At 44.3% G+C, this 26,801-nt stretch overlaps 2 protein-coding genes across 12 annotated transcripts in view; both read left to right on the top strand.

Annotated features, from left to right (window-relative positions):
- PRDM2 (PR/SET domain 2) overlaps positions 1-13,848 on the top strand; it is a 69,640-nt gene extending 55,792 nt beyond the window's left edge. For 5 of the 6 annotated variants that reach the window (XM_035344562.1, XM_035344560.1, XM_035344561.1 and 2 more), the window contains 2 exons: positions 9,130-9,263; positions 10,427-13,848. In XM_035344562.1, the coding sequence (XP_035200453.1) occupies positions 9,130-9,238 (109 nt within the window). In that variant the 3' untranslated portion in view covers positions 9,239-9,263; positions 10,427-13,848. The remainder of the gene's footprint in view (positions 1-9,129; positions 9,264-10,426) is intronic. The other variant, XR_004755682.1, reaches the window with a different exon arrangement.
- Positions 13,849-19,177: 5,329 nt separating this feature from the next.
- The window catches only part of LOC118177114 (putative uncharacterized protein C1orf196), a 111,189-nt gene continuing 103,565 nt past the window's right edge, over positions 19,178-26,801 (top strand). For all 6 annotated transcript variants that reach the window (XM_035344525.1, XM_035344522.1, XM_035344527.1 and 3 more), the window contains exon 1: positions 19,178-19,513. In XM_035344525.1, the coding sequence (XP_035200416.1) occupies positions 19,396-19,513 (118 nt within the window). In that variant the 5' untranslated portion in view covers positions 19,178-19,395. The remainder of the gene's footprint in view (positions 19,514-26,801) is intronic.

Raw genomic sequence — 26,801 nt, forward strand, 5'->3', positions numbered from 1 at the left:
TAAGAGCTGCTTATTTATTTTCTCACATAAGTCATTCCTCGAAGATCTTACCTTCTCTGTAGTGGAATTTTCCCTGAATTGTAATTAACAGGGAAAAATCTTGTAAAATGATGCAGAATTTTAACATTGTTCATCGAGTGTTTTTGCAAGCATACCTACACCGTGATAATGTATGTTGCAGTTTGATAGTTGCAGTGACAAAGGTGGTTAAGAGATGAATTCTAGCTAGATGAAGTCTAGCTTGCAATAGCAATTATATTTAGTAGGTGGTAGGACAGCCACACTAAAGGTTAAAACATTTTTTTTCTCATCTTGCATTACTGACAAATACCAGTTGGTGTGTTCGCTCTTACTGCAGTCTCAGTGTTTTGATCTTGTATTTGCCATGTCTGACAGTGAACTGATAATGAACAAGCCTGCTTCCTTCCCTCATTGCTTAATATTCCAGCAGAAATCCTATTGTCATCATCTTCACTGTTTTTTTCTGCTGTGATACTAAATCCTGTTGCGTCCCACAGATGTTGCCACTCACTCTGACATGATTCTCATGTGTTCATACACAATTCTCAAGCAAAATGCTGTAAGATTGAGATCTGTACTCCAAAAAAAGACCTGATCTTCAAGGAAGAAGTTTCACTTCTAACTAGTCTATTCATCACACGTAGTAAAAGTGCAACTTTTATAGTTACCATCACTGTTGTATCTCATTTACATCGCTGAATTCTATAGTTTTGATAACTGTCTTTTGATGATCTGAATGCACCAATAAAGCAGTACTGATGCCCACAAAGTACTGACATTTCCTGAGATGAATCCAAACAGGCAATGAAGATAATTGTCCTGTTTACAAAGAGTGACATGTGAGTCAGGATCAAACACAGTTAGTTTAATCAAAGCAATGCTGAATTGTGTATGGAGCTGGAAGAGCTCCATACACATCCAGTTTGCTAGCAGGAGTTACAACTTGCTTGTATCAGAGAGTATCTTTAAGGTGTTGAATCCTTGACATTATAAGAGGGTCCAGGTGATGCAGCCGGGTCTCCTGCCTGTGGTATTCCCTGCCCTACTCTGTGGGCTCCTGCCCCTTTCTGTGAGCTGCCTGTAATCGATTTGGGCTATCGTATTTCTTTTAGTGTGTTTTGTCAGCATTTTATATCCTAAGCTTTCCATTTAAAGTGTTTTAGTTTAGCTCCTGATGGTTTTCTTTAGAGAGATGTCATGAAAAGCTAGACCCTGGCAATTTACTGTATACATTTTCAAGTTCAAATGTGGAAACAAATGTTGCTATGTTCACTTAGATTTGTGATTTCATTCCCAAAGCTGTGGGGCCAGTTCCAGCTTTCACTGGATTTGAATTCAGCTAAGAAGCTAAGCTGAGTGATAACCTGTGGCTGTCAAAGTGCTTGTAAATGACCTTAAAGGGAGAACGTGGGTGACTTTGCACGTTGATTCTAGCTGACTGGCATGAGTCAAATGAAAGTCTACTATCCTTTATCTCATTTTCATGATGAATAAGTTCTGAACGTGCTCTTGTGGATCTGAGCTTTTGTGGTAAGTGGACTGTGAAGAAGAGGTAAATTTTTACATCTTATTTAACTAAACTGGTTAAGAATTAGAAACTTGGGACTAGCATGAAGATTCATAGTAATAACTGAGAATACTTTGATAGTAATACAGTGCAGAATAGCAAAGCTGGTTTTGTTCCCACTTGGTACAATATTTAAAAACAATATTCTTATTGTAGAATGTATTAATATCCTATCACATTCAGTATTTTCAGGCCATAGCTGGAGTTTTGCAAAGTGTTCACAACTTTGATGCACAAATCTTACAGAAGTTTAATGGGAACTCTTCACGTACACAGCCACAAGATTCCGAGTTAAGCTTTAAAGTGGATTGTTTCATCTAAACTTCGTGGATAGTTATCCCAAGACTGAGTGAACTGAGAGCTAAGAGCTGCTCAAAAGAGATGTCTGAGGACAATATAAATTAAAACATTTAAGAGATTTATTTTTTAAGGCAGTATCCAGATTGCTATAAAAATCCATAGTTTGTTTCCAGCATGCCATGTTATATGTATTATAGACTTGTATACTGCTTCTTTTTTTTTTTTTTTTTTTTTTTTTTCCCTTTGTAGAACCCATGTCATATTTAATTCTTGGGGTGGAGCTGCTCTAGATGTGAATAGTGGGAAAGAGGGTTTGTGTTGGACCTTCCAGTACTTTTTGGAAGAGTAGGAAGGTGAGGAAAACCATTCTTTCTCAGAACAAGATGCAAATAATACGCTTTAAGAAAGGTGTGATTGATTAAGTGTGCGGTTAATGGTCTGCTTTACAAATCAAATGAGACAGAAGAATGTCAACGCTGTTAAAGTTGTGTCTTTATTCCATACTCATGAATGACATCAGGCCATTTCCTAAGCTTTGGGATCCTGACTTTGCAATTTCAGTAATGTCTTACAGGTTTTGTTTGTTTGTTTGTTTTTTACTTTATTTACTTATTTATTTATTTGAGTGGAATTAATACCAAGGTAGCTGAGGTCAGTGCTACTTTGTGCTCATCACTTTCAGTCAGGACAGGGTCCCCCCAGCCAAGTGTTAGAAATGGCAATAGGTTATTTGACAGTGGGAAAGGAAGCAGGTGGAGTGAAACATCCAAGGTCTAACACCAGGGCACTGGCAGAGCTCAGAAAGGAACGGGGGACTGTCTCTGGACCACAGGCTCTTCAACCACTTTAAATACTTCTAAACCTTTTCCTTAGTTAAGAGGGAGCTCTATTGCTAGTGGGTGCCTGACCGATGCCTCCCGTGCACAATTCGCTTTTCATCCTCATTGTGCTGAACCCAGGCACTTACTGGTCTCAGTCTTTAAAAACACTTTGCTTTTGAAAGCATGCGTTTGAAAGAGGACATTGAATTAGTACCTTTTTTTTTTTCTTTTTTCCTTCAGATAAACAGCAAAGCACTGAAACTCAAAGGGATGCATGAGTAGGTGTCAAGTTGGAGGGAGGGTTTTTTGTTGGAGATAGGTAGCTGGTTCATCTTCCTAACCTAGCCAGAACTAGGTGGTGGTTTGTGGGACTTAGTGCAAGAATCAGAAATGAACTTCAGGGTGTGTGTGTGTACACATTTGCTTATTTTTTGCAAGCCTTTTATATTCTACAAGCCAAGCAGGGTCATCTGAGTCATGTTTTGGATGACGCTGCTCCCAGAAACTGCCAAAGGGTTGTGAGAAGCAGCTTTGATCAGTCGGCGGGTAATGCTCCATTTCTCAGAAGCGTAGGCTCAGCGTTTGGAGCGCGTGGTGCCGTGTGGCCGTGCACCGCTGGAGGTGTGCTGCCCTGTGGATGGGCAGCAACGTGGGGACTTGTACCGCTTGTAATGCCCCGTGTCAGTCAAAGAAGAATAATGCTCTGGTATCTGGGCCCATTTCTGCAGAGCCTGCCTCAGTTCCTTTTGCAGTTAAATCCGTGCTACTCAGCATAAATGCCCACAGTAAGGTAAATGCGAGTGCGTCTTCAGGGAAGTGATGTTGGTGAGATCACAGAGGATGCGCTACCTGCTGAGGGCGTTTGGAAGCCTGCAACAGAAGTGGGGACAGAAAGGAGTTGAGTCAGCCTGTCTGCTCCTGCTTCCTCTGGGCTAGTGGTGAGCTGCGGGCATGGGCGCTGCCCCGAAGCCACTCTGTGGGGTATTTGCTTTGGAGGAGCTCAGGCAGACTGAGCAAACTCATGCTTGGGCAGAACACGTGTGAGTAGCAGTTAGTTGTATTCCCACTCTAACTTGCTGGTAGCATTTATTTAGCATTTCATTTAGGTACTGTTTTTCTCTACTAACCATTGCAGTGTGAAAAGAGGTAGGGAGACAACAGAGAATGAATTCTTCCAGGACTGAGCTGCTTTGAAGAGTTGTACACTCCACTGTCACTGGAATCTGAAGTTTTATTTCCCATTCATTATGGCAAATGCTTTCACTCATCACTGTCAAATCAAAGGCACATTTTCTTGTGTATGGTTTCATGCAATGAGATGTGTGGGACAGGGCTCTTACGAGTTCTGCTAGCCTTCAGTAATCTTGAGGCTCACTTAGAGAAAACATTTCAGAATAAAGGTAAATAAAACTCAACTGCAGCCTTCCCTAAGTGTGATAATTTTTTCTCCTTTTCTTCCTCTGTCATGAATGTGAATCAGTAGATACACATGTTTTTAATCAAATTATCAGATTACATTGCATGACAGTATAGAAGATGTATTTGAGTACTACTGTTTTTAATCCAATATTCTTCACCTTTTGGCTCATGCAGCGCTCTGTGCCTCTTTAAAAGAGCAGGAAGATAAATTGTTGAAGTGATACTGTTTGTCTAAATTTATAGGCCTGGATTTCTTAGTGACTAATAATTTCTTTGAGCTCAATTGGAAGTGTCATCAAGGAATCTGATTTTCCAGAAGAGCTCAGTAGCCATCCTCAGGGCCAACCAAATCCCGTTTAGGGTTTTAGGGGCCACTTTGGATCACTAGTTGCTTTTTTTTTTTTTTTTTAATCTTCTTGTGTTTAATTAAAATGGTATTGATGCATTAATTTTAGATTGTGAGATTTTTTCAACAGTTCTCAATCTGATGTTCATCACTGAAAGTAACAATGATTTGAAGAACGGTTTCTGTGGGAGTGGGATTAAATCAACAACGAAGAAACTTGAACTCTAGAACATATGTGTAACACTAAAACAATTTTTGAGTTATTGTGAGGGAGCAGTGCAACTTGAAAGGTATTCTGTCCTTTGAACCGCTGTGGTTAGAGACTGCTGCTATGTATCTTCTTGAAAGTTGAGAATGCAAGCATCTCAGTAACAGGTTTTTCCAGCTCAGATTCATGAAAGGCCTAACCATAAAATCATAATATTCATGTTATGGCCTTTAGTGTCATGTGATTGCAAGATAAAATCCTGATATATGATCCAGCTTTTTCACCACATTCATAAATCGTGTAATTCTCAAAGTCTCAGCAATTACATGTGCAGTACATGCTGGGATCCTTTTTGTTTTCTGCTCACCCATTTTTTGTATGTAGAGGCAGGGCTTTTTTTTTTCGGGGAAAAAAAATGAAAATGAAAGATCCTTCTCAACCAAATTCCATCTACAAACCATGGCCATTTTCACTCAAAAAAAAAAAAAAAAAAAAAAAAAAGAGAAAAAAGTTCATGTAATTTGATGGTTGATGTTTTTCCAAGTCCTTGTTTTGTGTTTCCCATTAGGCAATATGCTAGTGCAAGAGAGCACATGCCAGCTGGGTTAGCAGCATGCTGTTTGAGTTCTCACTGAGCAGAAAGCCCAGGAATCTCGTTTATCACCGCCTTGCTTGCCTTCTGGACCCTAAAGTTACCCAGCTTAATTCTGCAAATCCAGGAATTCAGGCTTACACATCCACACCACTGTATCTTTTTTTTTTTTTTTTTTAAGTAGGCAGTTAATTATTTTAGATGTCAGTCTGTCAGCTTAGACATTGTTTTATTTAATAATAGTAACCACTTTGGACAGAGTATGGCCCTGACATGTCTATTCTTAGGAGGATCATTGGAGGGAGTGTGTGTATTTTGAAATACTGGACCATATGCATGTTATTTTAGATTAGGAGTGAAGAAGTGTAAACCCTGAAAAACAAAACAAAAAACACTTAATTGAGGTATAAACGTGAATCTAAATTCCCTGGGTTTTGTACCTTTGCCTTATTGCACACTGCAACTTTGCTCACTGAATTTCTCTGATGTGACCAGCAACCATATCACATCACTCCAATCAAGCCCACAAGTAACATGGCTTATTTTTCTGGGATGTTTTTAGTGAACTAAACTAGCAGCCTGGAAGAATGTTAATTGCCCAAGTGTGGTGGAAGACAAGGTAATTTGCATAAGAAATACCAATGTATTTCAAGAATGTCTGAGGGAAGGGTGCATGCCAGGATCCGACATTCTTGCTAGCCTAGAAGTTTGCATGTGCATAATCTCCAGGCTCAGCGGCCCAGGAGTGTATGACTGTAGGATTTTAGACGAAGTAAAGCTTTTGAAGTGTTGAGGCCACATGGCTTGGGGAATCGCAATGTACTGGGATACAAACCTTGCTTAAAGATTCTGCTTTAGAACTACTGGGCTTCTGGATGACCTTGGGAAATCCCTTTCCTTCTGACTCAGTTCTGCACCTCAAAAATGGGGAGTATGATACCAAGTGTACCACAAAACACTTCAAGATTGTAGCATGGAAGCATAGGAGGCAGGGGTTAGCATATTGTTGTCATAGTAAGGCTCACTAAAATCAGTGATTTGTTTCTCTGTCACAGCTCGGGTGTGCTTTCAGTTAAGAGAGAGCTCTAGGCCCCGTCTGCATGTGAAAAATGGTATCGTTTAAATTCTGGTTTGGCTTTAATTTAGGGTATAGCCAGTACATTTACCAACGCTATTTGTCCTGATTAAAAAGTCCTACTTGACAAAGAACACTCTCGAACCCGTCTTGTTGCTTAACATTCAGTTTCTGTGCCCTTTTTCTTGCAAGCTTAGTATCTTTTTGGATGCTGTTCCTTTTCCTTTTTCTTTTTCTTTCTTTCTTTTTTTTTTTTTTTGTATTCCCCCTAGCAAGGGCTGTTCCTACAGGGCTTGCCAGGGCCGGGCCTGGGCCAGGCCTGGCCTCTGGTGTTTGGGCCGGAGCGGGGCCATGGTGCAGCAGGACCAGGCCGCAGCCGCCTCGCTCCTCCCCACAAGGCCCTCGCAGCTCGCCTGTGTGTATGCAGGGTGCCGAAGAATTCCTTTTCTTTTGCCGGCTACAGTTACGCCACCACCAGTGATGGTGAAAGCAGGTGCAAAGTGACAGTGCCAAAAATAGTGACCTCAATAAACCGTTCCTCCGTGTGAGGGGGTGTTGCAGCTCTCCTCCCCCTCGGAGACCAGCCAGGCTGGGTTTGCTGACCCAGGGAGTTCAAACTGCCCTGCATCACTCCCATCGGGCTCCTTAAAACCGAAATTACAACCCACTCGAGTGGAGAGGGTCGTGCTTTGCTACCCGCTCTTGTACAGCAACACTCCCAGCCCTGCCCTGCGTTTTGCCTTGGGTCAGAGCTTGGTTGGTTGTGAGTGGAACAGAGAGGGAGCAGTGAGAACCCCATATGGGCTCCGTTCCCCTTTCTATGCAGTCCATCTAGAAAAACAGCTCCTCCTTATCTTCCTCCCCTCATCCCCTGCTTCCCCATAATAAACCCACGATCCATGGCTTGAAAGCGGGGTGGAATTAGGGGATAAAAGATTTCTTCAGCATGTTGGTTTTGAGGGGGAGATGAGGGAGCGTGTTTGAAAACACAGGTCAGATTTTCTCAGATATTTTGTCTCTTTGTGTTTGAGGCCTTGTTTTGTTTATTTTTTATTTTTTTGTTTCCCACGGGATCTAGGCATTTGCTCATCGCATGCAATAACACACAGATGTTATTGATTATAGAAGAACTTTTACAAGTCATAATTAATTTTTTGACATTAAACATTGCCTAAATGGGAACATTCTAAATAAAACAAAAAAATCTCTTCTAGTTATAGTAAAGAACTGAAACTAAACAAACTAAACTTGTTTTGGGTATTCTACTGTTTCCCTTGGTAACAGTCTTTATGTGGGACAACAAAATCTGGCTTTTGTTGACTTCCTCATCACCACTTTCTGATTCCTACACACTAGACAAAGGCTTCAGTATTAAATTCACAAGGACTGAGGAGTATGGTTTAGATCTAACAATAACAAAGCTTTGGCAGATGATTTTAGCCACAGATTTTAATTTGGAAATGATTGAATTGCTTACTTTTCAAAATTTCTGTGGTTTTGTTTTTCAGTTGTAATGGAAAATTTTGCACTTCTTTAATTCTAACTTGCAGTTCCACCGTGCTACAAAATCTGCACGTAACAAAACAAAAGCTGAAACGTCTTTTAAAGGGTGCACGTCAAACACGGAAATTACCCCGGAGAAAAACCTAACTTTCAAATGTTCTTAGATGTGTCGTTACATAATAAAATCAGATTTCAAAAGATGTTCCCTTGGAAGAACCTCAGTAGTCGGTTTTGGTTAGACATGTGAGGAGTTTGCATAGCCGAGGTAAGCATGTGGTTACCACAAGTGGGGGTGCCCAGGTGCAAGGGGGGCATACGTGCATCTGCAAGCACGTACAGCAAGCAGGGGCTGACAGCCCAAACTGCTCTAAAGCACGGGTCTGCAGAGCTGCAGGTTTTATAAACAAATAGGGGATTTTTTTTTTTCTTTTAGTTTAAGGAAGTTTAGCTTGGGTGTATATTTGAACTGAGGTTGTATGTTTAGACTACACCTAAGCTGGTTTATTTTCCTTGCTTTTACTTGTGTTCAGGCTTCTTCTTGAAATCACAATCGATAGGGATGTAATATTGCCCAGTTAAAATCCCTGGTTTTCACTTTTGCTTAACAAGAAAGTTGGGTTTCTTAGAGTTACTCTAAAATTTGAAATGAAATAACACATCATCTGCAATAAGGTAGCAGAGCAGTGCTTGCTGTAGTGACCTGTAAACGAAATTCATCAAATTTACAAGTGCTGTAATGGCAAAAGTGTACTGCAGGCTTTGCCCTCGGGAAAAATGACCAGATGGGGTATTGTGCTTATATACGGTAAAAATCATTTTCTATAAGTATCTACCTACAAATCTGACACGGACTGTCATGAGAAGATGACCCTGCCTCCTTGTTCTCTACATAGCTGTGGATTTGTCTGTTTGTCCTAGTTGGAGGGCTCTCTAACTGGGACGGTGGGTGGGAGGCTGGAGGCTGCTTCCATTGGGACTTCCTACCTGAATGAGCTAACAGAGCAAGTTCAGAACGAGGCAAAAAAAATAAATAAATAAATAAAAAAAAATAAAATTCTTGCCTTCAGAAGCAGCTCCCAGTACTTGGAGGATGAGTGAAGTGTGAAGTTATTTTCTTTTTCTTTTCTCTCTCTCTCTTTTTTTTTTTTTTTTTTTTTTTTTAATTAAATCATAGCTTCCAAAGCTGCTGTGGGGCTCCCAGCATGTCTATGCTGGTGTTTTGTTTCTTTTTTTCCGGTACCCTAATGCGTATGAGTTTCTCCTGCCTCTTTGTACAGTTACAGACTCCGCATGGCCTCTAGATGTCCCTCCTCCTCTTCTCATAACACCAGCACCAGGCAATGCAAGAAATCCAGCTGCACTGCATCCCACTTCTTCAAGGAATAGACTTCTGCATGTCAAAGCTGCGCAGGTACAGCGACGCGGTCACTGCATGTCACAAACACACCCTGCTTGTGTTTCTCTGCGCAAGGATTGCAAAGCACTTTACAAACCCACGGTGGTGCTGCTCTTGTCACTTGGTCACTGGTGAGAAAACAGGCATGAAGGGGGAGAGCAAGGTGCCCTGTGTCAGAAACAGGACCTCTTGCTCACTTGAATCAAGTGCAAGAGACAAGGCCTTTTCTAGCGATGTGTAACTTACATCCTCTGCACCAAAAGGCTCTGTCACGGCAGTCAGCTCCTAGCCTCGTGGAAGATGGAAGCAGGGTTTTCTTCCATTTGAGAGCTTTTGAGACCTGAGGTGTTGCTCCTCTGGGTTATGAGTCGAGCTTGAATATGCTGATAATTTTTGTAAGGATGAGGCTTTGTCTCCATCTGGGAAGGAGTGCTGTTTGTACCTGAGGGCAGCAGTGGGTAAAGTGCTTTGGGATCTACATATGTTATGGTTGGCTGCTCTGGTTGAATGACAGAAGCTCGAAGTCCAGTGTTACAAATACAATTTGCAGTGCTATGCTAACAAATAAAAGCCATTAGCTGGAGTTGTAGCAAGACAAACTGCTGTAATGAAGCTATATAAACTTGGACAAATTAATGAGCTGGCCCAGTGTTATAGGTGATGCTGAATTATCTTCCCATTGGTTAACTTTAAAAAAGGCACTTTGTCTTCTGATCCTTCGTTTCCCCAATGGTAATGTGTAGATTATCACCTCTTTTATACTAATGTAATAGCTCAAGAACATTATACTTACCTGTATGAAGCTAAAGATGAGAATGCCAGCAAAATTGAGACGCCTCAGCCTGAAACTTATTCCTTGTTAAAAAGGTTAAGTATATTCAGAAAATATCATTTTGGGAAAACATTGGGAAGATTCTAAAGTTCACTAGCTCCCAAATAATGGAAGTGGTTGCTTATGAGATGTTAATGTCCCTAACTGTGGTGTAGACCATTGAGTTACGGGAAAACCAAGGGAAGTTGAAGCACGGGCATCTTCCCTGTGCTGCACTCCCTGAACACCTCGTCCTGCTTCCAAGTCGGCGTGATGGTGCCTCATTGCGTGAGGAGCCAGGTAGATGCTCTGACTGCTTAGCCTTGAAGTTGACTCTGATTAAATGCAACTCTCTGTGTATTTGCAGGTACTAGGAACTTTTGACTGGAAAAGGTGAGGTGAAGTAATCCTCAAGCATTATCTTCTCCTGCTTTTTCTCAGATGAGGTGAGACCGGTTCCTCAGTAGATAGCAGGGACAGCGGTTTCTTCTGCTGGAAGCAATGGCGTGCTTCTGTCATATTGTCCTTCCTTCCAGAGGGAGAGGGAGAGAGCGCGGAGCAGGGCTCCTGCCTTCTCCAGAGCACGATGAACTGTGGATGCTGGTGAGAGGGTGATTCCCCAGTGTCCCCTGCCGCGTGAAGCCCACGCGTCAACAGCCAGTGGAATAGCATGGAGAGATGTTCAGACAATTGCAGGCAGATTAACCCTGTTCAGAGGGCTGATGGGTTTGGATGAGTCTCCTCTTTCTGGTCGAACACAGAGGGGTTTAACATACTATGCAATTAAATTCTGAAAAGACTGTTACATCATTTTAGTTTCTACTTTACATCCTAACGGGTAAAGAACTGGGCATCCCACAAAAATCCACTGAAGAGAGTGGTAGGTTTTGCTGAGGTTTCCACATCTGAAGCCTGTGGGTACCCCAGTCTCTTGACTTTGTACCATAAGCTTTAACGGGCATGATGCCATTGCTTTTGAAGTGTGTCAGGACCCACTTTTTTTTTTTTTTTTTTTTTTTTTTTTGAAGACCACCTGTTAAGTGATCTCTGTGAAATGCACTGATAGCCCAGTTTCATAAAGGGACAAGCATCCGTTTCTCAAAAGCTGCCACCACATTTGTTGCCAACCTGGTACTCTTGGTACAGTCAGGATTTATTTATTTAGTGAGAGTATCAAACACGCATGTTGCTGTGCAGTATCAAGCAACAATTTTCCTTCAGTGTGGAGCTCTGTGTTTGTGACCTGTAATGCAAGCATGCTTAGCTTCAATGGTCCCGTAAAGGAGGCATCTGTGAAGGTAGTTGGCAGCCACTAACGTTGCAGAATAGGTCATTTAGAAAAATGCAGTGCGAAGAGGTCTTTTGGCTCTTGCTCCAAAATGGTGACAATCACAGGTGCATCATCTGGCAGGGGTGCTCGGGCAAATTTCACCTCCGAGACGAAGGGTTCCTTCTGCCCAGTTTTTGTGGGATCCCTGCTAATGTAGTGTCTGAGTTTGGGATTTTTCAAGGAGGCCAAGGGGGTTGATTGCCCTAGTTCCCCCTTGTTTCAGTCAGTTTATTCCTTTCCTTGTCTTTGCACTCCACACAGGTAAGCACACATCTGTGTACGCACACATTAGTTGTGAAAAAACAAGTGCCCAGTTGATACTCCTTCCCACCACCACCCTGAAAAGGTCAAAAAAGGATCAATTATTTGTATATCTACATATATATATGACATATATTAATATATATATGTATGAAATTGCTGAAAACAGTTAATTTTTATAGTTTTGATGAAAATCAGAATGTTCAAAATGAATACAAAAGCTTTAAACAAAAACTATTGGTTTTGTTCACCGTAAAATTGTCTTAGCTACATGTTGTTTGAGTTGGAAAGCAAAGGTCTTCAGGATCTTGCATTATCTAGCTACAGATTTTTTGGATAACCCCTATTGGAGGCTTTCTAAGTGCAATTGTGGTGTGGGGGAAGGCTGAGATGCTGAGAACTAGATGAGCCATAAAAAGCCACATCCCCTCCCATGTTTGGAAATGATGTTTCCAGTCTGAGACCGAGACCATGGAGATGCAGGCTTTGTGGGGAGAGTTTGTGCCATTGCTGGCTGTTCCGTCTCTTGCCTAGAGTGGAGAGTCTCTAGGATTTGTCCCCTCTTGAGCTTTTTGCTAGCAATAATTTCCTCTTGAAATATGTGATGTACTAATTCCAAACTAAGGCTGAAATTTTTCACAGCAGCCTGGAAGACTGAGATTCTCATTGTTCATTAAAACTAGTAGGAAGTGAGTATCCAAATCTGCTAGGCAGCTTGGTAAATCTTGGTCAAAAAGCACAGAAAATAGTTTTCCTGGCCTTATATATATATATATCTCTCAAATAAGCTGGTGTGCACATACAGCTCTCTAATCAGTTTGGCTCGCTTTAGTTTTGCACGTTATCTTTCCTTTAATTTTCTCTGCACATTATCTTCTTCCTTTCATCATCTAGTATTAGTATGGTAAACCCTGTTCTTCAGAGCAGGAATTATCTTCCTGTGTGTCTGGACAGCATCTAGGTAATTTGAAAAATGAATATACAGTGCTAATATAACACAGCTCCAATATACTCTGCCCTAAAGCACCACTTTGATATGCCCTTGATTTTCCCAGTGCAGCTGTGTTAAGTGTTTTATCGAAGATCCTGCTTACTGTATAAATCTTCACTGGTCACTCAAGGACTGTTGTTGAGGAAGAGCTTTCTTGCCATGCAGCCCAAATCCTACTTTAAAGAACCAGTTCTTCTGAGACGCTCTCAACTTCCAGCGACAGTGAGTTGAATGAAGTACAGAGAAGTACATCCATTCCTGGCATGGATGCTGCTGAGTTTAGTGCCTTTAAGGCATACCAATGAGGTTATTAGAGGTCACTTTTGTGCAATTTATTTTTGCTGCTTTTTTTTTTTTTCTTCTTTAGAGTGGTGTTAACCAATAATAACAGACAAACTCAAGGAGAGAGGTGTGTAAATTGTTGTGCTATATGAACATTTTTCCCAGAGAAATTCTGGTTTATCACACAAACCTGTAAATATGTATTTACAATTTTGAAAGCACGTCTTTATGTCCCTGATTGTAAATGCTCCGTTTTTAAAGTTTTATAATGTGTGTTACTCAACCAAGAGACCACAGCACACAGCTTTAGATTGTACTGGTCTATCTGAAAGATCCATTACAGTCTAAGCTGTGGTAGAAAAATATTTGTGCCACTGATAAGAAATAATCCATTGTTGCACCAGACTTTTCATCATTTTCCCTCAGATGACAAACACTTTTTTTTGGGGGGGGGGGGGGGGGGCATTGATTTTTCTTGTAGGAAAAAAAAAGAGTTCAAAATGGTGTCATTTCTCTAGAACGATGAGGATATTTTCTTCACAGTAAATTCAGGAAAGTATGCCATTTTTTCCAAGGCAGAATTTCACAGTTTTGCAGCAAATTTTTAACCTCCCCCGTGCCTGCTGATGAAACGTGAAATTTTGCCCTTGACTAATATCACAAGTTCTTGTGAAAATTCAAGGAGAGGGTGGGGAAAAAGCTCAGGTTCTGCATGTAGGAATTTGCGAGGCTGACACTGGTAGCTCTGCAGTGCTCTCCTGACAATGCTGATGTTGAGAAGTTTATGAAAAATAAACTATGTGGAGACGTGGAATTAGCTGGTTGGTGCTTGGATGCTGAACATTGCTCTGGAAGACTGAAAGCTCTGTTGTCTGTCTGCCATGTAAAGAAAAAGAACAACAATAAATTAATGTTACAAACTGCATCATGGAAATATTTATTATTTGAGCAAAGGAAGTCTTCGAAATGGAGTTGCAGCCTATTCTAGCTCCAAAACAGGTGAGTGATTTGGGGTTTTACTGGCAGGTGGCAGGAGAGGAGAAAGGAGAAGTGTCACTTGGCCTGCCAAACTCCATCCATGCTAACAGTGATCGCTGCAGACTGAGCTCTCCTGGTGCTTCAGACTCCAGGTGGACACAGGTGGATGAGCAGCACCTTTGTACTTTGGACTCTCCATTCGATGCCAAAGCTCTTGGTGAGCCTTTGCAGCACTGAGGAATCAACACAGGGCAGTGCAGTTCAGGAGGCCGGTGGGCACCATTCACCGCCGGGGCATTAATTCAGCCGCATTCTTTAGAAACAGTAACAGATGCAACAAATATCTTTGGGAATGGCTGAAGGAGAGGTATTAATTCCACATAGACTAGAAATAGCTCTTTTGCCCCAGAAATTCTGAAGATTCCTTACATGTTATAAATCCAACATGTTAGTAAAAAATCCACTCTTGTCACCATTGCAGAGTTGCCCTGCTTACAGCAGCCTAGCAGTCAGCAAACCTCTTGCAGTGTTGCAGTCTACCCAATTTTTATTAAATGGCATTCAGTGTCAGGTTTTGAGTGATCAAATTTTGCTGAACTGTAAATTTCTCTGTGTTTGAAAATCTTTTGGGTTACTCTTTAATGAAATAGATATGCGCTTGTCTTTCATCTGTCTGAGCTGTCACATGAAGCAGCGCTAATTCCTCCTTTTGAAAAGAGCTGTGGCTTTTCTGGAAGAAGACTACCTTCAAAAAAAACAGGTAAGGAGAAAGAACTTTCTCATAGGAAAGCTTCTGCCTTAATCCTGTTTCCTCCCACTGCAGCTGCCAGGTGGCAGATGGGTGCAGCCAGCAGGAGACTGCTGTTGGCAGAGCCCCTGACTGAGTCTCAGTTCCGTGCTCAGGGCGCTGATGCAGAGGAAGTTCAGGGGAAGAGAGAAAAACGGCCAGGCTGTCTCCATCTCTGATGGCCGTGCCAGTTGTGAATAGCTTTTCAAGGCTATAGGATGTGTGGAGTGTTGTGTGTGCTCAAGAAAAAAAGCGTGGTGGGCAAGAACACAAGTGCATTACACCGGGGATCTCCGACAGCTTGTCACCATGTACGTGAGATGGGTCAGCTATGGAAAAACAGTGGAAATAGAAACACACATCAGGCCCTGCTGAGTAGCATTTTCCTGGCTTGTGAGCGATGGAGCCTTTCACCTCCGGGTCACCAGCTTGCATCGAGCCAAGGTGACCACTCTGAAATGGCTGCGGCTGGTGGCCAGCAGCCCACATGGGGCGCGCAGCAGGTGCTCTCTGCCTGGTCTTCCAAGGACACCAGCGGGCAGAGAGAAATAGTGCTGTGCCTTTCAGTGCGAGAGACATTTATCTCAGTTTAGGGATGCGCTAGCCTCAGCAGTTGACTGAAAAACACATTCTGGCTTACTGATCATGAACAAGCACCATTTATTCTTAAATGAAAAAGAAGAGGGGGGCAGACAGGTGCCTGGGTGGTAGGAGAGAATTGGGGAAGAAAGGGATTTAAGATTCAAGCTGTGCTTCATTTGCTTTATGACTTGCTTTGCAGCTGCCTTGGAAGAAGAAGAGACAGTTGTTAAAGATTAGGCCACCCTGGAAATATTGTCTTAGGTATGGGATGCTAATGCAAATAGCCCCCCCCACACACACTCCTACTAAGCTCTGTGTCACCTTGACTTTATCAGGGCTTAGCAGGGTTGGGTTTCTGTTCATTTCTTTTGGAGTGAACTGTAAGATGCTTTTAGCATGCCCCGTAAATATTCTATTTACAAACAAACTAGGTATATTAATCCCTTCTTCATTTTCTTGAAAGCTCTGGCCTGAGGCCTGCTCTCGCAGGGGCTCTCCACAGGCTGTGGCCTCCTCCAGGCCACATCCACCTGCTCCACTGTGGGCTCCTCCACGGGCTGCAGGGTGGAGATCTGCTCTGCCATGGTACACCATGGGCTTGCTATCTGCAAGGCTGTTTCTCACTCCTCTCTCTCCCAGCTGCTATTCTGCAGCGTTTTTTGTTGTTGTTGTTGTTTTTTTTTTTTGTTGTTTTTTTTTTTTTTTTCCTTTTTTAAATATGCTCTCACAGAGGTGAAAACAACATTGCTTATTGGCTTAGCTCTGGTCAGCAGTGGGGCCCTTATCTAACGTGGGGCAGCTCATGGAAAACAGAAACCACCCCTATGGCCCCCTGCTACCCAAGCCCTGCCATGTAAACCCACTATACTTTCACAGCTGGTGATGACATGAAAGCCTTTATGGCTACACGGAGCTCACATGGAGCTTCATCTCAAAGCTGGAGGCAGTAAAGTCCCATCAGAGCTGAACTGCTTGAGAGAACTCAGTTTGAGGAGGCCACAGTCATCCGGCATCTTCTGGTGGCCACAGGGCAGCTACCGGGGCCCTGTACTGACTCCATGCTCTTTGCCATGGATGGGATTACCTGCGTGCAAGCAGTGCTGTTAACCAGGCATTACTGCTAGCCCTGACATTTTTCCTTTTTATCTAAAATGATAAACTTTGAGTCAAGCTGTTTCATTAGTAGAAATTTTCTATGCAGAGTCACTACAGCTGGTGGAGTTGGCAGCGACACTGCAGAGCAGGGCCTCAAGGAGTCTCGCACATGTTAAATAAAGCTCAGATCACTGTGGTAAGCACAGGAGCCCAGAAGAGGAAAGTCCAGTGTTGGATCCTGCATGAAACTGGGCACAGCAACACGGCTGTCAGCTGCGTGTGTGAAATTCAGGTGAGCTGCAGTGAAATACATGGAAAATTTTTGTACCTTGCAGGGAGGGCATTTCCTAGGAGGAAAATGCACCAAGGTGAACCAGAGCATCCCTTGGCCTGCTGTTCAGAGCAGAGGTGAGGCAATGCTGTGCCTCATCTTGCTGGGTGGAGAAGGTCGTGGATGCCGAGCAGGTAGACGGTGCCCAAAACAGCCCAAACAAGAGGGCTTCTTTGCTTGCTATCTATTTTTCAGAGACATGTACTGACTTGATCTAATGGCGGCACACTGTAAATGACAGCATTAAATGAAGCGTGGCTGTTCTGCGTGCTGTGCAGGCGCTGTGTGTGCTGCGTGCAGTGCCCCAGCAAGCGGCTCCTGCGGGGGAGCGCTGCAGGGAATGGGAGGGGGCAGCGAGCCTGCGACCTTCCCGCATGGAAATAGGAGAAAGGGGGAAGGAGGAAGGGGAAAGGAATTTTCAGGTACCCTCTTCCATATTTTATTTTATTTTATTTTATTTTATTTTATTTTATTTTATTTTATTTTATTTTATATTTTTCATTTTTTATTTTATGCTTTAATATTTCAGAGCTGAATGCAGCTGTGCAGATAGTTTTGTAAAGGAGTCACCAAACAGCTCTGTGGGAATTTCCAGATACTTGATCAGGAGTACACATTGCACGAGGTGGTGCCGGAGGGAGAACTGACTGTAGTCCCTCTGTTCTTCACTTACCCTTCCCACCCAATTAAGTGCCATGGTTGTATCAGTTTTTCTGACTTTTTGTATGGTTTTAGAACTTGATCTTGTGGGCTTTGAATATCAGCGGACTTTGTCCAAACGAGTTTGCCCTGGCAGCTGGGCATGGCCAGAGAGAGCAAACAGGCAACAGAGCCGGCCCAGTGCCCTGTCCTCGGTGGTGGGATAACAAGGACAAGACTTTGATCATGTCCCTCCTCTATCCCCCCATCCCCTTCTCTGCTCTAATGACAAGAACATCTGATAATGACAAAGAACATCTGACATAATTTCTTGTAGACTCATAAAACAATGATAATTATAATTCTATGATAATGAGATGTCCTATTAATACTTTATTTTCTCTGTGTAATGTTGGAGACTAGATCTGAACAAAGCTTTTTAATTATTATTATAATACAGCTTTCCCTCTGTAGGAAGGATATAATAGTAATTCCCCACTGTGAGATGTATGGATGAAAATACAAAGTATGCAATTTGGATATTATCATTCTACTAAATCTCAAGCCCTTCTTTTTTCTTCATGAAAGCTATATGGCACGAAGTAAATTGGGTAGTGGCATTAAAAGAAACACGCAGCTTGCTTAGCATATCTGAACTTCAGAAAATTCACTAATTCTTCCACTTCCTAGTGCATTTGGCTGGTTTTGCTTGTGCTGCTTTGGTAACGATGTGAAGAGCCTTCAATATTTGCAGGTCAGGGAGGAGAAAAACAGCGTCTGAAATCAATACCTGAATGCTGAAGGCATGTGGACCAAGCCACATGGCCAATTTTTTCTTTTCTCCATATAGCAGACAAGAAGGTCAAGTGGAACATCTCTCTTCTGCTTGCGAGGACAGAAATTGTTCCTGTGTCATGGCAAGAATGTCTCTGCCTGTTTAAACTTTTCTGATCTGAGCCTAAAACCATTTAAACCAGTACAGGAAGGAGCCACCTGCTGGGAGGCAACAGCTTCCAGCACAGGCCCGGTTCAGCAGGGTGGTCTTGGAGGTCATTTCCAACCTCATTGATTCTAAGATCTGCCAGTTTCTTTGGGCTGGGAGGAGGGCTAGGCACAAGGAAATGCTGAAACTGGGATTTTCTGGGGGCCACCAGTTCCGAGCCGAGCTCACACTGTGCAACGTCATTGCCGGAGGCGCTGAGCAGCCCAGGCTTCAATTCCCCCCTGCTAAAACCTCTCCTTGTGCCCCTGGGTGAGTCCTGCAGCCTCGGCTGCCCGCAGGAAGGGGCGATGAGGCCCGGAGGTGGCCAGACCCTCGCTGGAACCTGCCCGGTTCGTCTCCAGCTGGGCCCCGGCCTGTTTTTGTGGTGGGCTGGTGACCTGTCCTCCCAAAGACAGCACTCATGAAGGACAAAATTATGCAAAGCTCCCAGACTCAGCATCCTTTGCATTGGATATTTTAAAAATAAAGATGAATCAGCTGTGTCAGACTGGTCTGGGAGTTAACTCTCGGCCCTTCATCCCTGAAGAAAATAAACCACCAACCAACCAACGATCCCCCACCCCCCAACCCGCCTGGTGTTTACAAGGGAACAGCTCCAACAGGGCCCAAGGGCCGAGGCAGACGAAGCGGCGGGGGCTGTTCCCGGCCGGGCAGGGGTTAACGCCGAGCTGCGGCCCCGCAGCACCGGGGGGAGGCCGGAGGCAGGGCCGCCGCAGCGGGGCGGAGGAGGCGGCATCGCAGCGCAGCGCGGCTCCGGCCTCCTCCGTCCCCCCCCTCCCTCCCCTTCAACTGTTCGTGAGGGAGGGACGAGGCGCGGAGGCTGCCGCCGCCGCCACCCGGGAGCCTCCTGCGGCCTCCTGGAGCGAGCCTGGGGCTCGGAGCCGGGACGAGGGCAGCTCCCGGAGCCCCCCCCTTCACGCCAGGAGCCCCCGGTGCCCCGGTTCCCGGCAGGGGCAGCTCCCGGCGGAGCCCAGCGGGAGCGGGCGCCTGGCTTCTCCCCCCTGAGGGGGAGCACGGAGCTCCCCTGGGGGCCGCGGGCAGCTGCAGGGCTCTGCCCATGACTAACGCGAAGGACCCGAAGAGAGCCATGGATTCCTCGTCGGCGACCTCCAGCCCTGCAGGCCCCGTCACCTTCTCGCAAGTTTTTGGGCAGCAGTGCCAGCTTATGGAAGCAGGTAAGGGAGGGACGGGGCGGGGGGGGGGTGAGCCCCGCTCCCAGCGCACCGCCTGCGGCTTGGCGATGCCCTTTTCCCTTCCCTTCCCATTTCCAAGGTTCTTCCCCAAAGCTTGGTGTTTCCCCTAGGGATAGCGGGCGTGAGCCCCGTTGTGGCTGTCCACCTGCTTCGGCTCCTCCCTGAAGCGATTAAAAGTCTCGTGTCTGAGCGGGGTCATGCATTTGAAGCCAGGGTTGGGGTTATTGCCTGTTTTGGGTTAGCGGGGACCAGAACGAGGTGCTCTGAGCCTTATAGTGCCATTGCCTGTCGGTACACGACACATACAGCAACTTCCAAAACCCAAGTGCAGGAATTACTTCAAAATAATTACTTCAAAATAACGTTGTAAGCTGGAGGTCGACTTGCTGTCACGGATGGGGACTTGCTACACAAAGCTTCTCTAGGTGTGTGGGTGTCCACATTAGTTTTCAGTTCTGTGAAAGACAAAGTATTGGAGTTTTTGCTTTTTGGGTAGCTGCAGCACCTAAATTGTTCCACTTCCCAATTATTTTCACAGGTGTAACTTCTCATGGCTTTGCCTGATTATCTGTTACTTGAACCTTTTGGTAATTAAAGAGGGAGTGTGTAGCCTGCCTGCACCCACACCTTCCTTGGTGTTTCCCTTCAGTGGATCTGCACAGGTGCTATGAAGCGCTGCTCTGCTAAGTGCTAGCATCCTCCTTCAAACTGAGCTCCCAAAATTAACGGATTGGCCTAATGACTTTGACGAGACTTGCTCTCGCTTCTCATCCTTGGGGACAAGAAGCTTAGAGAATGGGTATGTTTGTTTGCTCGTGGCTGTGGGGAAAAGCCTGGGGTACTTTTTTATTTTATTTTTTATTGATACCTCAGTGACACTTGCTATGAATTTCCAGTGCTCACTTTGAGTTGTACTGGCTTATTCTTATTGCTGCATTGGAGAACACGTTAACTAAGATACATGCACCCAAATGTCCACTCTTTCTCAGCCCTTTTTCCTCCATCTTTTCCCCAGACAATTCTCTAACAACTCACTTTTGGATTATAGTGTTCGTATTTGTGTAGTCAGAACCAAAATATTTTACACTGAGGTTTTGCTGCAGATCTCAGTGTGACTTCTGTTGTGACTCCCATGGTACTTTCACAGGCTGAGTTAGGAGAGCGACTCGTTTGCTGATGACTGCTCAGTTTATCAAGCCTATGATCATAGTGCTGCCTACAAGGAAGCGTCAGCAAGTTTTCCAAGAGGGTTTGGTATTCATCTTTCATGTTACAGGGTATGGAATCAGTCCTAAGGCTGTGGATCCACTATGTTGAGTGCCACACATGGAAGAGACACATTAGAGAACCCTGGACTTGTGCGAGCAGTTTGTTTTCCACGAGTAAGACCAACCGGCTGGGAAAGCGCAGGTGGAAAATGTTGTGGTGTTTGCTCTTCCTTTCCCTTTCTCACCAAGGAAGATGTCTGCAAGGTTAGGGCCTTTGAATTCCCTTCCCAGTAACTCAACCACAAGGTTTTCCGTGGGATTGCTTTTGTAGAGGTATTGCTAGGGTACGAGGTGCAATACGAGGTAAGGATGCTGCTGTGAACATCACTGACGTTCAGAAAGAAATGAATAGGTAGTGTGTGTGTGATGTGACTGTGAGCTTCCTACTTTCATGGCAACAGCAATATATACTCGGCATCCATGAGAGCAGAACTTCACTGAACGTGTTTGAGGATAGGTCTGTGTCTACAGGACCTTGCTCAGTTTGGTTACCCCAGCTGTCACTGTCCTCTGGGGCTTTGATGTAGGTGGGAAGGATGCCCTGAGGAAAAGGGAGAGGATGCAGGTGTGGGACACAAAGCTGGAGACACTCAATTGTGCCTCCGAACAAATGACATCGAGGTAGAGCTGTGAAAGGGCCCTACATAGTGTTGGGCTGTGCAAGTCCTTCAGAAACCATAAAAGCAGGTCTTGCCCCAGCCATTCCTTTGCACCATCACTGCCTGAGGAGCTCTGCAGGGTCAAATTTTGACCTGTACAGTCCAGGCTTTGCAAGCAAGGCTTGTAGACACTCAGTACCATATTCCTATCGTTAGTGACATCTGTTTTTTTTAATAGCACTGCAATGTGCTTGAATGATAAAGGTCCTGGCCTTAATTAAATGTCAAACTATGTGCCTGGAGAAATGCTGATCTCTAAATAAATCAGACTCGACAGCACAACTTCCAGGTACCATCTGGAAAGATCTTGTGTTTTCTATACGTCTGCCTTTTTCACGTTGCAAGTAAATCAGAATGCTGGAAAGGGAGCTCTGGTTTTTATTCCTGTGGGGGAAAGGAGGTGTGTGGGAACAAACAAACAAAAAAAAACACAAAGAAACACACAAAAATAAACAACAAAACCAACCCAGAACCAACACCCCTGAAGTTCATGGTCTACCTGAAAATGATCCGAGTCCAGCTGTTGGCTTCAGTAGGTTTCTGATCAAGGGAAGGAGGCTTTGCCCAGAAGGTTCCCAGATTTTTCTGAAGATGTCACGTTTGTTAGCTGAAAAGAAATCAAGGCAGAAGCTTTCTCTTCTCGGGTAAAGTCCTCCATGTGTAATTGGAGATGCCTGCTGCTTGTTGGGTGAGCAGGACAAGGCCGGAGGGTCGAAGTGAACTGAACCTCAGTTTCAGGGATTTTCTTCAAATGCTGTAAGAGAGAACCGCTCACTTTGCGTGGCGATCTGGGTGTTCAGGGTGACAAGGACTCTTTTCCTCCACAGCACCTGCAAGAAGAGCCTGCTTGCAGAATAACCCTTAGGTTGTGTGTAGCGGCGTCTGTCCTCAGGAAAACGAGAGCGGAGGACGGGCGCGTGGCCGAGCAGCCTGCCCTGTTGCACGTCTCTCTCGCTGAACGCTGTGTATCGGTAACTTGCTCTGAAAAACAAATATTTAATGTCTTCAAAGTTAACTTGTCTCCTGCCAGCTGCTTGTCTTTCTGTTTGATAGAAGAGTTGAAAACTTTTCTGTGCAGCTGATTCTGCATAATTGGCTGATCGTTCATGCGTTGTATTTGTAGATTTGCATAACACCCTAGGAAGTGCAATGGTAATGACAGTATTAGTCTAAAGAGTATGTTGTCATATGGGAGCCCTGCTCCGAAGCTGTTCTGCCCTTTGCACAAGTCCTTGATCTTTATTTAACCTCTGGAGCGCTGTTTACTTTTACGTTGCATAGAAAATGAATTTTGGAAAGAGCCTTCTACCTCGGAACTGTACCCTACTGCGCTGCTGCCGCTTACCGTCTATTTATCATGCCTCAGTACCAATTTGCTTGCTGGGGTGTGTTCCTTGCAATTACCTGGGCTTTTCTGTTTGCACTGAGCACAGGATATAGCACAGGTAGGAAGGCCGTGTTTTTATAGCACAGCTGGCTTGACTCCCTGGTTTGGTTCACTGACACTGCCCTAGCTACCCAGGGCAGTAAATCCTTGCTGCCTCGTGCATTAAATTTGTCTGATGCAGGAGAGAGCTTAGTGTCAGCTGGGGGCACAGCCGCCTTTCAGGAGAGTGTGATTTCAGAAGAGGGACTGTAATTCCTATCCAGGATTGCTTGGTGAGTAAGGTTTCCATTTTGTGTGCGGGTTGCTCGCTTGGTTTTTCACCTGCTCCATCCTAGCTACAGAGCCAGTGGTTTCCAAAAGCAGTAACTGAGAGGCTGGCTTTATAACCGGTGCTAAATCTTCCATCGCAGCTGCACATCCTCTCCACCAGGCAGTGCTGGATGATGCTTCTTGATCGGAGCATGAATTTGCACCTTACTCTGGCACAGCTTCACGCTGTAAATTTTGTTCGAACAAAAATACGCTGTCAATAAGAGGCTGCATTTTTTTATTCCATTTGACAGTTTGATTAAAAAAATAAATCTGAAGGATTTATAACCAGAACTTCCAAGCTTAAAAATGAGAGAGGTGGTGAGAATCTGAAGGGTATTGCTCACCCCCCCCATGTAATATTGAGTACTTGGAATGAGACTTGATCTGAGGGAGAGGTGAGGGTTCCCCTGAGGAATTGGGCTTAGCAGAGAAACTGCTTTCTTTATACGTGGGCAAATTCCAAGAGTCTTGTTCAGCAAAATGCAGTTTTCTGGACTTATCTCTGCATATTGTCCTCTGACTCACTGCTCCATTAGAGGAATTGTCATTCTCCATCAGTTCTTTGGCTCACGGATGCTGCTGATTTGTTTGGCTCCCAGGTTTTTTATACCTTGCCAGTTAATTCTCTGTTGGTTGTGAAATAAGGAACTTGGTTCAAGATATCTGAATGAGCAAGAGGGCTTAAGTAACTGAAAAATCAATTGGGTTTTAAGATGTTGCACTGAAACGTTTATGTATTATCTTGCAATTATATATATATCAGCCAATATGCATACTTCACGTCCCACTGATGGCTGCTCTGCAAATCCACAAATCTCTACAAAGCCCTTTTTTAAAGAAAACTTCACTTTTATAATTTCTGGCTGAAAGTTTGCATCAGGCAACTGGGGAAGAATTTATAAGAAAAATTCTGTCCTTTACAACACGTTGAAGGAAATCTCTGACCTTTCTAAGTAAGGCTGGGGCCACGACAATTTACTGTTTTTTTTTTTTTTTTTTTTTTTTTTTTCTGTATTTTTTTTCTTGATTTAATTAATCACCAGCTAACCAGGATCTGGTTTCAGTCCTTTCACCTGGAGCCCAGGTGGTTGGGCTTTGCTCTTGTGGCGAGTTTCTGGTCCTGGGCGTCCTCAAGCTCCGTGAGCTCAGGCTGCAGTGCGGGAGCACCTGAGCACCCCTTGCAGTTCTCCTTCCCTCTCGTGGGCGGCAAGAACACGGGCAGCAAGCAGAAAACTTGCTTGGATCAGCTGGTTTAAGACCATGCGGAATCAGGGCTGGCAATGTGCTCTCTGGGACTTTGCACGTTAGGTTTCCCACGTGCATTAGTCGGTAATAAATTTTTCATGCTAACAGTTCTTTGCTTTTACTGGCCCAAGAGAAGACGTGTGTGTAGCAAGCAGGCTTTGCTTCCGAGATGATTGCAGGAGGTCCTGCTTAATTCGTGTGCCACCAGCCAGCTCGGTGCAGAGGCAGACTTCAGGGGTTTCGAGGCAAGAGCAGGTGTCTGGTGGGTGAGGTGAGCTGTGTTCAGTGATCCCCATGAGCCCGGTCCCCTTGGGCAATAGATTTGTGATGCTGGGGGCTGTTGGGCTGCTGGCCAGCCCCGGAGCAACCTGGACCAGTGAATTATTTACTGCAGCCTTACCAAAGTGCAGCCTGACTCTTACTATGTTGAAATTTGATGGCGGGTGGTGGGAATGATGCGTGGTTTTTTCTTTTTATTTATTTATTTATTTATTTTTCCATTGTACTAAATCTGCCTGCCCTTGGAGGTTTCTATTCCCTCAGGATGGAGAAAGGGAAGAGATGGTCCAAGTTTCTGTGCCCCGGCAGCTCTCTGGGCACGGCGGTGTCACACCAAGTAGCGCTCTTTGTGTCCATGTAGAAGGAGGTATCGCATTCATCAACCCCCAGATCCCATTTTTCTGAGATGACAAGAAATGCATCAAACTGCCCCAAATGTCCTTTGAGCCTTGCGCTTTGCGGGAGAACAAGATAATCTGCTTCTGTCCAGGGCCAGCTCCAGCACTAGCAGAAAACCCATTTATTTCTCCCCCAAAAGCAATATATAGAAAACTTCTTGGGGAGACGGCGTGCTCCCACCCGAGCTGAATAGATTAAGGGGCCACAGAAATGAAGTGGTGAGATCACTAGTTTTTTTTTTTTTTTTTTTTTTTTGCTTTCCACCCAATGGAATGAGCCATTTCTAGGGATTTAATAAGAAAAAAGTGACATTTATCTGGTACACCCCAGGAGGAAAATTAGTGTTTTTTGTTTTTTTCCCCCAAAATGGGCACCTAGGGATCTAGGCGCTCCCCGTCCCTCAGAAATAGCTGCGCCGTAAAGCAGAAGAAAATACCAGAGGAAAAGAAAGGAAATAGTGAAAATCTTTCTTAGAATAAATAAAATATAAATTGTTCCCTGTCACCTCAACGGAGGCACTCAATTACTGCAGCATCTGTGCGCTAATGGCTCACCAGCTGATTTACTCCTGATTAAATTAGGGGAAGTGTTCATTCCCGTTCTTGACAGACAAATTTGCTTTTGTCAATTAATGTTTGCAAGTAGCAAAGTGTAAAGATGTAATAATTCCTTCAGATTGAAAGCAGTCACCATGTTTTTATGACGCCAAAATAACGAGCTGAAAGCACGGGTATGAGTAGACTTGCAACTACAACCGTGAATTGGTTTTCCTTTCTTTCTTTTGGGGCCTCTGAGGCAATTGTAATGGCCACCCACTGGAAAAACAGAGAGAGGAATGAGAGACGTTGCACAAAGGGCTTGATTTGAGCACTCACCGTAGCTTTCAATTACGGAAGGTGACGACGTTGTACTTTATCACGTTAATGGGATGGCTGCAATCACGAAATTAAAAACATTTGAGCTTTTCCAAAGCAAAACATTCCTGCTGAGCCAAAATGAAATACTCTTGGAATATATTAATGTTATCCTGATTTGTGAATGAGATAAAATGCTTGAGTGGTATGAGCTGGGGACGCTACGTTTGAGTGCTGTTAATTTTGGGAACGAAGGTGTAGTGCCATCAAACCTCCTTGTGATGAAGAAATGGGTTAGCATGCGGAAACGGGTGGTTTTTCTGCATAGGAATCGAAGAAAAAGAAAATGTAGCTGTGCCCCAGGGGTCCCAACAGGAGGGTTGCAACGAGGATCTTATCAGCTATGCATCTGGGCATTTCTGCACTCCTGGCATGTAAGGCTCGAGCCAAAAAGCACTTCTGAACAGTGCAAAACAGCTCGGGCTGGTGACCTTGGAGCAAATTGCCAAGAGCCCTGCCTGTGGTGTGGCTCAATTGCCCCGGTCCCAGCTCTGCACCGGTGCTGCTCTGCCCATCTGGCTGTGCTGCTGCTGTGCTGAGGGTAAGTTCCAGAGCATCCCCTCTGTTTTTCTGCTGTTCCTGTTTTCCCTGACTGCTGGATGCATCTTGCAGGGACAGGAGTCCTCTGTTGTCGTCTGCAGCTCGGTGGGTTGCATTCTGCTGCCGTTCACTGAGCAGGCTGCAATTACAGCACTCAGATGAGCGGTTAAAAAAGCAAATAAATTAAATTTTGGAAAATTCAGAATGTCTCTGTAAAGGCTTGAGAAAACAAAAGGCATCAGCTCTGAGCATAGCGTGAACTCACAG

Source organism: Oxyura jamaicensis, chromosome 21 (genome assembly GCF_011077185.1).
Source record: "Oxyura jamaicensis isolate SHBP4307 breed ruddy duck chromosome 21, BPBGC_Ojam_1.0, whole genome shotgun sequence".
Taxonomy (NCBI): Eukaryota; Metazoa; Chordata; class Aves; order Anseriformes; family Anatidae; genus Oxyura; species Oxyura jamaicensis.